The sequence below is a fragment of the Poromitra crassiceps genome (assembly GCF_964638095.1).
Source record: "Poromitra crassiceps genome assembly, chromosome: 4".
In the NCBI taxonomy this organism is placed as follows: Eukaryota; Metazoa; Chordata; class Actinopteri; order Beryciformes; family Melamphaidae; genus Poromitra; species Poromitra crassiceps.
The window spans coordinates 5279316-5293035 of NC_139626.1; the positions used below are offsets into that span (position 1 = coordinate 5279316).

Consider the following 13720-nt stretch of genomic DNA (forward strand, 5'->3'; position numbering starts at 1 on the left):
CTGACTATAAAGGATAAAAAGTAAAAAGATAAAAATGAATATATAAAACTAACTAGGCAAGATAAATATCACATGACCAGACAGGCTGCATGGACAGCCGAGCTCAAAGTGAGCTACCATGTATGCCACACCAAACACCATCAGAGATTTCTCGGATCATCCGGCTCTTTAAAGGAGGGTTCCAGAATCACAGAGCTCTGTCCTCTCGCGACCAGGAAACGTTAGTCCAGAGGTTTCCTGGGTCGTCAGGCTCTTAATGGAGGGTTCCTGAGTGGCCAAGCTCTGTCTCTCAGAGGACAGGGCTCTACCCCCTAGTGGGAGGACAGGCAGTTTATTTAATAAGGCTATAGATGTTGGGAGGAAGGAGCGCTTGTAGCGGTTACTCTTAAAGCTACAGGCTCTGAAGCGCCTTCCGGAAGGTAGTAGCTCATAATCAGGATGTAGAATGTGGGTGGGGTCGTCCAAAATTTTAAGAGCCAGATTCACTGCTTTTTTGTCGAAAATGGTCTGGAGGGGGGGGAAGTCCCTCTGCCCTATGATCTTCATAGCAGTTTTTTATAATTTTGTTGATTTTAGACTTGTCAGCTGGGGTCCCACCCAAGGGGTCCACAAGAAACCAGACAGGAGAGCCTCAGACAATATTCAAATAAATGCTATTACATCATGAGTCGAACCAACAAACATGAAACTGATAAAACAGTTAGATCAACTAGATATTTAAGGCTAAACCCACCTGAAGTCATTTCATTCAGCTTTGCATTTGGGGAATGGAGTTTACATAGGTTCAAGATTCAAGATTATTGTTACCTCTGAAATATACAAGTACACAAGAGTAAAATTCTTGTGTTTTGGCTCCTCGACATAGCATATTATGAATAAGTGAGTGAGTAGTTTACCCACCTTGTTTGCCCTCATACATGATACAGTTGATCTGAAAATAGGTGAGTCAACTCTGCCTCATTTCAGAAAGCTTACGCGCCTGATTATAATGTATTATAGACAATGGCTGGCTTCATAAAGTGTTGCCACAATGTAAGTGCTTCACAAATAAAGATATGCAATACAAAGCTAATTGCTGCTGGTGTGTTAAATTGCATTTTTAGGTTACCACATTTGCTTATTATACTCTTTCATCTGTTAATATCTTTGAATCTTTTTTATATATTTTATCTTAGTTGAAATTGGCTAAGTGGGCAAAGTCTGTCTGTCCGAGCGGTGTCAGTCACAATTTGTGACGGAAGTGATGTCATCAGTGATGCCATGCGAGCAAGTGTGATGTCATTAGTGATGTCACTCGAGCAATTGTGATGTCATCAGTGATGTAATAAATCTTCTTCTTCTGTAATGTTTTATGGCAGTTATGTTACATTACCGCCTCCTTCTGGATTCATCCATCCACTGTCTCCATACTCGGACTGGTGGTCCGGGCCCAGCCCTCTTCCTTCTCCCAACTTATACTCCCACCCTTCGATGTCATAAATCCTACCTGGCTGAGGCTATATATGGCTATATGTATATAAGGCTATATGAGGCTATATATATAAGTGCTGGGAGTATACGTTGGGAGAAGAGGACAAGGGTGAGTTAAGGGGAAAAGGTAGTTTCCCCAGTCTCCACGCTAGAAATCGACTAGTATCTGATATTTATTTATCTTGTGTATTTCTCCTAACTTTTCGTGTTCCTACTTCCCATGTAAATTGTGCACCAACCACACCAAGTCAACTTCCTGTGAAAACTTGGCCAAAATACATAATTCTATTCTATTCTATTCTAGAGATAATATAATTAAGATATCAGGATGCAAAAAGCAGGAATCAATGCTTTTCTATTTTTGTTTCCTCGTGATGACCACCCACAGGGAACTATTATTACTCACCTTTTCTTATTTAGACATCCCATGTTACAGACCTATGTTTGACACTACCCCTCCACACACGCACGCACGCACACACACACACACACACACACACACACACACACACACACACACACCACATACCACACACACACACACACACACACACGCACGCACACACACACACACACACACGCACGCACGCATGCACGCACACACGCACACGTACGCACGCACGCACGCGCGCGCACACACACACCCACGCACGCACACACACACACACACGCACACACACACACACACACACACACACACTGTGAGGGAGCGTGTGGAGGTTCTCCGCTCCTCGGAGAGAAGCGTCTCTTTGGCGGCTGTCATGATTTTGCGCACATGGACCGGCCTGGAGAGAGGAATCCTGCAGGTCACATGAGGGGCCGGCCTGACCTAGTTTTAACCAATGAGAGGCCGCTCTGTCTCCCCCCCCACCCTTCACCCCCCTTCACAGGCCCCCGCTCACATTGAACCTCATGTGCTCTGGGCCAGGAGAACAACAAATCCAGCAGAGAGAGAGAGAGAGAGAGAGAAAATAAAATAGGAAATTTTGTTTTGGGGTGTACGGAGGTGTACGGGTACGGTGGCGCAGTCGGTAGCGCTGTCGCCTCTCAGTCAGAAGGTCCTGAGTTCGATTCTCGCCTGGGACACTGTGGGTGCTGTGGTTGTGTTCCCCCCATATCTTCAGTGCCTACTGCCCAGGTGGGGTATCTCGTCGTAAGGGCCTTTCTCTCTGTGTGGAGTTTGCATGTTCTCCCCGTGCTCCCCCAGGGGGTTCCTCCGTATATAACCCCCCCACTAAAAAACATGCAGAAGATCAGATCGTCATCGTCATCCGACCAGTGACGACAACATCTGAAGTTGGTCCCCGGCGCTGTACGAGAAAGCAACCACTGCTCCTCGCCTGCCCCCCGGAGGAAAGGACATCCCTGGATGGGTTAAATGCAGAGGACACTTTTCACCGGCCACCGTCAGCATGAGTGTGTTGTGGCCGCATGCATGTGTTGTGGTGTTCGTGTGACAATAAAAGACGGGCTTGTCCGTTACGAGAGTTTTTTTTTTTACGGCTAGATCAGTGGTTCGCAACCTTTTTCATTTCAAGGTCATTTAGTCCACATATAGAGCCACAGAGATGACAAATCTAAGAATACAGAGAGCCAATGTCACGCCAAAGTCACTTGGGGAAAAAAGTCAGAGCCTATGTTCTATGGTCTCTGCGGAATCGCTTGGTTTGACCAAGTGAAACTATTTTTATACACATTTTACAAAATGGCAGATTAAATAATTTGGTTTGTATGCTTAAAGCAGCTACGAGCAAGATTTTCGATTGTTATTAAACAGTCTAAATTTAATATCAATGCATCACATCTTACCTCTAATAGTAGACGAGACCAACGCAGAGTAGTCTCGCTTGAACCCCGAGTGAATCGGCCAGTGTTAGTCTGTCTGTGGCCAGGGCAGTTCAGGAAGTGAAATGAAACGGTTTGCAGCAGCCACTTCGGCCATAACCACAAAATAACTTCCAAAAAACCTGTTAGAATATAACGAGAGATGTTCGCGAGAGTAGCGAGCCCCTGCATGGCGTGTTCCTTGTTTATGGTCTGTTGCTAGGCAGAGCGAAACGGCGGAAGGCAAGGGAGCTGCCGTGAACCGTTTCGTTTCACTTCTGGGTTTATCCGGCCCGCCGGTAGACAGATAGAGAGAGATAGCCCCCTGGTGACGCGAGGTTAGACAGACACAGACTCTATAATCATCAACAGAGCAATCTCCGATTCACACGGCTTTGGTCTCAGCTACTATTATAGGTAAGATGTGATGCATCAATATTGTAATTATGCTGTTTAATAACAATCGAAAATCTTGCTCGTAGCTGCTTTAACCCGGAAGTGGGCGTGACTTTGTCTCTATTGTTAGAAATGATTTCCATGTACTGTATATATAGGATAAGAGTGAAACTACGATCAAAAAGATTCTTCTATGTTCTCTATTTGTATTAACTTATTGTAAATGAAATGTTTGCACGTAAGTTTTGTTTGAAAATGGGGGGGGGGGGGGGGGGGTCTCGGGGGTAGCATGATATTCAGACTGAATTGTCAACTCATACACTCATTTCTAAATAGGTTAGTCATGATGGCATCATCAGTGATGTGATATCATAAAATATGATTTTCATTGTGACATCGTCAGTGACGTCATAGTCTCTAAACAGAGGCCGTTGCTTAACACTTTGAGTGCCAAGGCCCTTGGGCAAAAGGTTGCTTGCTGTGCCACATAGGCCGCAATGCATTTTAAAACAGTCATATAATTTTTTTAATAATTACTATGTAAACACTGAACACGCACAAATAACGATGAGACTCTCTTCTATCACCTGCAAAAAAAAGTTTATTGATCCCATTTTCCGTTCTTTAGTTATGAGCCGGAGAAGATAGCTTGATTGAAGCAAAAACATCCCTTTTTTTCTACGAGCTGAGATAATGAGCCTTTTGTGAAATTAAACATTTCAAGCACATCACTGACTCTGAAGCTAATTTTCTGATGTCTGGGTCTGTCTGGGTGAAGTGTATGCTGCTCTCATGGATGTAGGCTGCTCTGCGTGCTCCCCCCCCCCCCCCCCCCTCAACTGCACACGCCTCCTGGGTGTGTCTTATGTGTCTGGTGGCTCTCAGTCTCTGCTGAGTTTGCTGCGCACACACAGTGAATGGTGCGCGACATTCAGCTTTTTGGTTCCGCGTGTGTTTGTCACGGGCTGGCATGCTTCCAGTTCGGAATAATAAGGCTGATTATGTAAATGTGCTGTTGCAGCGTACATGGAGGTGCTCAGTTGTGACAGCGGATGCTGCTGCTGGGGGCACAGCTGGCGTTGTGCTCGTTTATGGAGGCACGTCGATGCATACGGACGGATGCGATGCGATTTCCTCATTTTCCCCAGTGACTATTTCTGTGTGTTTGGCTCCTTTTTCTCTGATCAGGAGAGTGCTGTCGCCACCTAATGGGTTTGTAAAATAGGTTATCGACCTCCAATAGCTACAATATTGTTAGAGGCGACGTAAGAAGCTTAGATCGACACCCCCCCGTCAAAAAAAACAATTTGGAGTTATGACGCCATTTGGCGTCGCTGGCACTGTACGGTAAATTTCTAATGACGCCATATGGCGTCGCTGGCAATGCAGTGGACAATTTTAATGGTGACGTCATCGTACAAACTCCTCATCACTCTCAAACATCTCTACTGTCAGTCCATCCAAGTATTCCACCTCTTCCTCTGCTTCCCCCTTAGTGGAGTGTAGAGCGGATCTCAATCATCTCCGCTGTGATTCCCTGCAGGTAGTCCTCGACTCCTCATCACTCCCAATTTCCCAAACATCTCCGCTGTCATCCCCAAGTCATGTTCATGTCATGTTCGAGTGACTATCACTATCACTGATCACATCATCGAGTGCTCGAGTGACATCACTGAGGATGTCATAGACATTGTGACATCCAAAGTGGGACAAAGACCGTACCATGTTTGCACACAACCAACCAAACGCTTTAAAGAGCGAGACAGACTGCCGGCCTCTGGCCTGGCCCGGCGCTTTCCATGTTTGCACACAACCAACCAAACGCTTGAAAGCAGTGGTTCTCATATGGGGGTCCGGGCACCCCCAGGGGTACTTGAGGGGGTTCCAGTGGTCCCCAGCCAAAAGGGGGGTATTTTTGGTATAATTCCATTCATAAGTAACACAATGACTATTTTGCTCATGCCAGATGCCAAGGTATTTATATGAGTGGACGTGTCCTATGAGGATGTTGTTGAGAGTGGTTAGGGAATACTGAGTTGAGTTAGCTGGAGAATGTTTCTTAAATGTGAAAAAATCATGAATGTGGTTTTGGAGGCATTGATGCTTTGAATTCCTTCGTTTTAGCAATGCAGTGTTCTAAGCAGCTCATCCATAAGAGACGAGAGACTTGTGATCAAAAGATTTGAGACTTGACTTCCAAAATGACTTGTGAGTATCTCTGAGATCAACACACGCACATCTATTATAACTGATAGCTGATTTTTCTGGGCGGGACATACAGTATGTGGTACAGTATATCATGATGGCCCCATGGACACTGATACTTGAAACTTGAAACATGGGTCCTTTTGTTGGGTTAGGGTTAAGAGAGCTGTTTTCTTCCAGTGCATACAGTAGGCAGAGATCAGTGTGATAGAGTGGAAAAGTACACAGCGTGTGTGTGTGTGTGTGTCTGTGTGTGTGTGTGTGTGTGTGTGTGTGTGTGTGGCGTGGGGGGGGGGGGTTGACATGGGCGCGGTGGCTGATCGGGGGACAAGGGGAGAAAATGGAAAAATGATATTTGTAAAGGAGGGTTCAAGTGATCCGTTGGCCTGATTATGTCTTATGTATATGATGAAAACCCATGTTCTTTTTTGTGTTGTTCTTTCCATAGGTCTTCTTTATGCTACCTTACACTGCAGACGAGCTGAAATACTACGTCAAGTAAGACAAGCATAGGAATTTCACAATGATCTTCCAAAGTGCACTTACAGTAGGAAATGTCCTTGAATGATTAGAATATTCTGATCTTGTGAGAATTCGGCAAAATGTGCAGAGATGGGTCGTCTGGGGGAGAGAGAAAAGCACTCCACCGCAGAGCCCCAGGTTACTTCTGACTTGGTCAGACGTTCCTACAGACACAATTGGTCGTGTCAGTGCGGCAGTGGACCGAGGACTAGATGGCAACCTCTTTAACATCAGGAGGCTCCATGCAACCGTAGAGAACAGGTCCTGGAGCTGCAGTATGCAGACATAGAGAACAGGTCCTGGAGCTGCAGTATGCAGACAACTGTGCTTTTGTGGCCCACACTCCGGAGGATCTCCAGACCGTCCTTGCTGTGGCTGTGAGAGCGTACAGCAGGATGGGGCTGACTGAGTGTCAACACCACCAAGACAGAAGTGGTCTGCCAATGGAACACCAGCGTCCCACCTAGGCTACCTGCCTTCACTGTTGGTAATGAACAACCGTCAATAGTACCATTGAGGAAGAATAGTTGCAGCTTTGCTGTAGCTAATGGGGATCCAAATAAACTTGAACTTGAACCATCGTTCAAATACCTGGGGAGCATTCTCTCTCTGAGGATGGTGGCATTGACAACGACATCCAGAGGCACATTGATCAGGCATCAGCTGCCTTTGGGAGACTTCGGCGCAGAGTCTTCCAAAACAAGAACGTCCATCTCTCCACAAAGGCTGCCGTGTACCAAGCAGTGTGTGTCACCACCGTCCTCCCTAACCTACAGTCGCCACATCAAATCCCTGCAGCGCTTCCATATAAGCTGCCTCCAGCGCAGACTGGGAATGACCTGGCGTGATGAGATCATGCCTCACACTGAAATACTTGGGAAAAGCCAACTGCAGAAGTATTGAGGCCATGATCACCCAACACCAACTGCAATGGCTGGGCCACGTGATAAGGATGCCCCCATGTCGGCTCCACCGAGTGTTATACGACCAACTACACCATGGCTTACACTCAGCTGGAGGGCCAAACTACACCATGGCTTACGCTCAGCTGGAGGGCCAAACTACACCATGGCTTACGCTCAGCTGGAGGAGAACTACACCATGGCTTACGTTCACCTGGAGGGCCAAACTACACCATGGCTTACGTTCAGCTGGAGGGCCAAACTACACCATGGCTTACGCTCAGCTGGAGGAGAACTACACCATGGCTTACGTTCAGCTGGAGGGCCAAACTACACCATGGCTTACGCTCAGCTGGAGGGCCAAACTACACCATGGCTTACGCTCAGCTGGAGGAGAACTACACCATGGCTTACGTTCAGCTGGAGGGCCAAACTACACCATGGCTTACGCTCAGCTGGAGGGCCAAACTACACCATGGCTTACGTTCAGCTGGAGGAGAACTACACCATGGCTTACGTTCAGCTGGAGGGCCAAACTACACCATGGCTTACGCTCAGCTGAAGGGCCAAAGTACACCATGGCTTACGCTCAGCTGAAGGGCCAAACTACACCATGGCTTACACTCAGCTGGAGGGACAAACTACACCATGGCTTACGCTCAGCTGGAGGGCCAAACTACACCATGGCTTACGCTCAGCTGGAGGGCCAAACTACACCATGGCTTACGCTCAGCTGGAGGGCCAAACTACACCATGGCTTACGCTCAGCTAGAGGGCCAAACTACACCATGGCTTACGCTCAGCTGGAGGGCTAAACTACACCATGGCTTAGGCTCAGCTGGAGGGCCAAACTACACCATGGCTTATGCTCAGCTGGAGGGCTAAACTACACCATGGCTTAGGCTCAGCTGGAGGGCCAAACTACACCATGGCTTACGCTCAGCTGGAGGGCTAAACTACACCATGGCTTAGGCTCAGCTGGAGGGCCAAACTACACCATGGCTTATGCTCAGCTGGAGGGCTAAACTACACCATGGCTTAGGCTCAGCTGGAGGGCCAAACTACACCATGGCTTATGCTCAGCTGGAGGGCTAAACTACACCATGGCTTAGGCTCAGCTGGAGGGCCAAACTACACCATGGCTTACGCTCAGCTGGAGGGCTAAACTACACCATGGCTTACGCTCAGCTGAAGGGCCAAACTACACCATGGCTTACACTCAGCTGGAGGGCCAAACTACACCATGGCTTATGCTCAGCTGGAGGGCCAAAGAAGCGCTATAAGGACCAAATAAAGAATGCCTTGAGGAAAGCAGCCATGGACCACCACCACCACATCATGCCCCACCTGCAACAGAGCCTGTGCGTCCAGGATAGGACTGTTCAGCCACCAAAGAACCCACCGTTAACTCATTCACCGCCAATGACGTCTTTGACGTGTTATCAGAAATAGCCCTCCCCGCCAATGACGTGTTTGACGTGTTTTTGTTTTTATTACTGCAGGGCGTAGTTTAAACACTTCCCCAGCCTGTCACATGGTATCAGGTCCCTATCATCTAAGACAACACGTGAACAAACACATACCGCAGCTGTTGTTTTGAAATTGAGCAGGAGGAAAAGCAGAAAACTGGTAACGCTTCCTTGTGCAGACAGGAGAAACGCCATTGAAACGTGCCTCGGCGCGCTGCACGAGCTGGAGTCGCCTTCCTCTGTGCCAGCCGGGAGAAAGTAATCAAGAGATGTGTTTGATCATCGGAGGAATGAGGAAATGATCGATCAGTTTGCGAGGGCGGTGAGGACGTGTTGAATAGCCGAGGGGAAAACGGGAACGATCAGATAGCAGGGGATATGACAGGGAGACATGGACGAGGAAGGGTGCAAAATAAACACACAACAGCAAGGCACAAGGCAGAAGCGGGAGTCAGAGCAGCCCGCTGTCCTTTCTCAAGAGCTATTCAGTTGGTTCATGTAATCGCTGGGCTGCGTGCCCTCCAGTGTTGCTCCTGGCCAATCCCAGCGCCACAGGGCGTGGTTATTGCTTATCATATGTGGGGTTAGAAATCTAAAAGGGGGATCGTGTGTGTGTGTGTGTGTGTGTGTGTGTGTGTGTCTGTCTGTCTGTCTGTCTGTCTGTCTGTCTGTCTGTCTGTCTGTCTGTCTGTCGGTGTGTCTGTCTGTCTGTCTGTCTGTCTGCACACTCACTCACACCGAGTAAACTGTATTGTTGAATGTAAAAAAAAAGCACTTCATGTGTATATATATATATATATATATATTTTTTTTGTCATTTGTGTCCTAACGAATAATATTTACATGTCTGATGTCAATACAGTTCAAAATAAAAGAATTGAGAGCGAGTTCTGCATGAGATTGTGTGCATAAATACATAAATGCCATTTTCTGCAATTTCTTTTCTCAGAGAGACATTTTGGGGGAAAACAGGGTGTATATAAATGGCTATAAGTAGAGTACAGAACATGCTAAAAGCTCACTTTTTTTTCCCTGGTGAACCCAGAGACGTACATCTTCATTTTGAGGTATTGCAAATCACTCTGGTGCTAATAGATAATTTACTGTGGGTCTTGAAAGATGACCAACAATTATGAAAATCTTTGGCCTGTGCTAAATATTGGCAGTCCTAAACTGGCGGTGAATGAGTTAAGAAGTGGACGTCGTCATCAGATCTCGATGGACAACCCAAAGCAATCAAGCGTGTGTGTGTGTGTGTGTGTGTGTGCGTGTGTGTGTGTGTGTGTGTGTGTGTGTGTGCGTGTGTGTGTGTGTGTGTCCAATTACAAAACACGCTGGGAGAAGATGAACATGTATCCAGGCAACCGTGGCCTTCATAAACTTAGCGAGTGGTGATGTTAAAATACACACACACACACACACACACACATGCATGCATGCACACACACACACACACACACACACACACACACACACACACACACACACACACACACACACACACACAGCTGTGAGACCTGAATTGGATTGACCTATTTTCTGTATGTCGTGACTGCATTTCTCTCTCTCTCTCTCTCTCTCTCTCTCTCTCTCTCTCTCTCTCTCTCTCTCTCTCGCTCTCTCGCATTGTGGACATGTTGCATTGTGGACATGTTGCATTGTGGACATGTTGCATTGTGGACATATTGCAGTGTGGACATGTTGCAGTCTGGACATGTTGCATTGTGGACATGTTGCAGTGTGGACATGTTGCAGTGTGGACATGTTGCAGTCTGGACATGTTGCATTGTGGACATGTTGCAGTGTGGACATATTGCAGTGTGGACATGTTGCAGTCTGGACATGTTGCAGTGTGGACATATTGCAGTGTGGACATGTTGCAGTCTGGACATGTTGCAGTCTGGACATGTTGCAGTGTGGACATGTTGCAGTGTGGACATGTTGCAGTCTGGACATGTTGCATTGTGGACATGTTGCAGTGTGGACATATTGCAGTGTGGACATGTTGCAGTCTGGACATGTTGCAGTGTGGACATGTTGCAGTGTGGACATGTTGCAGTGTGGACATGTTGCAGTCTGGACATGTTGCAGTGTGGACATATTGCAGTGTGGACATGTCGCAGTCTGGACATGCCGCATTGTGGACATGTTGCAGTGTGGACATGTTGCAGTCTGGACATGTTGCAGTCTGGACATGTTGCAGTCTGGACATGTTGCAGTGTGGACATATTGCAGTGTGCACATGTTGCAGTGTGGACATGTTGCAGTGCGCACATGTTGCAGTCTGGACATGCTGCAGTCTGGACATGCTGCAGTCTGGACATGCTGCAGTCTGGACATGCTGCAGTGTGGACATGTCGCAGTGTGGACATGTTTCAGTGTGCACATGCTGCAGTGTGGACATGTTGCAGTGTGGACATGCTGCAGTGTGGACATGCTGCAGTGTGGACATGTTGCAGTGTGGACATGCTGCAGTGTGGACATGTTGCAGTGTGGACATGCTGCAGTGTGGACATGTTGCAGTGTGGACATGTTGCAGTGTGGACATACTGTAGCAGTGTGGACATGTTGCAGTGTGGACATGTTGCAGTGTGGACATACTGTAGCAGTGTGGACATGTTGCAGTGTGGACAGGGAAAACAAGGCTATGCAAGGAAGAGATGGAGAGAGAGTAGGAGATTCGTCATATCTCAGTTGTATATTTTGGTGAATTTGTGAATTTTAGGCCCTGCTGCAAGTAATATTCAGTATTATAAGAAAGCTGTTCTGAAAGTGAATGGGCAGCAAAGAACCATTTATTTGTGACAGAGAATAATGATGGCTCTCGCCCACTAGGCTACTCCATTAAGTGCATGTCAGAAAAGCTGGCCAGCCGACACCTCCTGTTCCAAGTGGCCTAGAAACAGATGGAGGGAGCGTGGGTTATGAAAGAGCTGTTTAGGTGTCCCACTGACCTGGAGACGGATCCAAGGAAACCAGGTAGGAGGTGTTGTATGTGGCATCACCATTACACAACTGATCACTCTTCAGAGGCCAGCAGGAATGGGAAGTAACTAAGTACACACTTCATTGCTGTAGTTGAGTAGAATTTTCATGTATCTGCACTTTACTGAGTATTTTTCTGACAACTTTTTATTTTTAATTTGATCCAGAGACGATCTTTCCTAACCTCCGAACACGCACTGAACATGGTTGAAGTTTGCGTTGGTTCAGGGGCTGCAGTGGGCTGTGGCCGAAAATCCATGGAGGGAATTACATATCTATTTATAACACTAAAGTCATCTTTTATGCCTTGTAATGCCTTGCTCTAGATAAAGGGTAGAATAATTGTGTGACTGACTCTTTTCAATGTTTATTATAAAACATATTATTCTGGTCTAATTTCCATTGTGGTAGGCTACGGCATCCGGATGCAACCGCCTGCATGGGCATCGTGCATGAAGCACTTGATCATTTCTGTGATTTGGGTCTAACCTGAGGCCAGAATCCAGGTCTGAGGCCGACAAACCACTCTTCTGTGTGTCCACTAGATGGAGACATTGACCACATCATCCACAGTGAACTAAATGGCAGAGAGGCAGACACACGCAAATAGGTGTGTGTGTGTGTGTGTGTGTGTGTGTGTGTGTGTGTGTGTGTGTGTGTGTGTGTGTGTGTGTGTGTGTGTGTGTGTGTGTGTGTGTGTGTGTGTGTGTGTGTGTGTGTGTGTGTGTGTGTGTGTGTGCGCGCGCGCGCGTGCGTGCGTGCGTGCGTGCGAGAGTGAGTGAGTGAGTGAGTGAGGGAGTGAGGGAGGAACTGAAGCGGACGGAGGCGAGGAGACTGCATCCACCTGGAAGTATTACCAAGAGATGCATGAGGTTCTGGGTGGGAGGCCATCAATCGACCCTCCTCTGCTGGTGGCGTCCTTCACCCCAGAAGGAGACCCTACGGCTGTTCTAGAGGTCAGTTTCGAGACTAGCAACAATCACATTTCAGACATTTCATGTTTTTTTGTAATATATACTGTATGTGACTCCTGACCATGTCACCTGGTTATTTTTTTCAGGCGATGTGTGTTGGTGGTCCCTCCACCTCACCAACTACCGCTGCAGATGGTCCATCCACCTGCGATGATGGTCCTTCCACCTCAACCAACGGTCCCTCAACCACTACCTCCGCCAGTCCCCCAACCCCTTCACCAAAGAAAAAAATGAAGAAAAATCCTGTAGTGGATTTTTTGAAGAAGGAGAGTGAGAGGGAGCAGAGGCGCCACGAGGAGAGCGAGGCGAAGACGGAGCGCTTCCTCTGCCTTTTTGAAAAAATGGTTGACAAACTGTAATGTCACTTTAGCTGCTGTTCTCTGCTGTTTTGCACTGTTCTGAACTACGGTACCTCTAATTTTTTTTATTGTTCTCCATTGTTTTGCACTGATCTGCACTACCTCTCCGTTTTTGTATTGTTCATGTCATTTCTTTTTGTAACAATTGTAATAACTTTTTATAAACTATTAAATAAAATAGTAAAGAGTTCAGATTGTGAGTATACATGTAATTTATAATGTAATCATATTTCCCCATGTAGGTAGTTGAAACATATGCATGATATAGGGGAAAAAAACAGTAATAGATTTTATGAAAAAGATTTATTAGACAAAAGTGAAAAACTTGACAAAATATGTTTAAAAAAAGGCACTTAAAACTTAACATGTATCAAACAGTAAAAAGTATATACTGGACGGAGCTTTGGCGTATTGCTGCCCCCTACAGTCTGAAGACGTATCTGCCTTTAAGGGGTGTCCCATTTTAAAGTCTCAAGACAGCCCTTAACACTTGTTTTTAAGGGTTAGTGAGATTGAGGGTTGACCTTGAAAATTAAGATTGAGGGTTAAAATAGGAATTGGAATTAGCCCTTTTCACAGCTGCCATTTTGTGTCTAAAAGGCAGGGGAAACGCA

At 46.7% G+C, this 13720-nt stretch overlaps 1 protein-coding gene across 1 annotated transcript in view; it reads left to right on the forward strand.

Moving 5' to 3' along the window:
* Positions 1-8492: 8492 nt before the first annotated feature.
* Positions 8493-13720, forward strand: part of LOC310775000 (uncharacterized protein) — a gene marked incomplete at both ends in the record, with an annotated part of 44451 nt that continues 39223 nt past the window's right edge. Inside the window, one exon of the mRNA XM_083635078.1 lies at positions 8493-8680. Coding sequence (XP_083491204.1) covers positions 8493-8680 — 188 coding nt within the window. The remainder of the gene's footprint in view (positions 8681-13720) is intronic.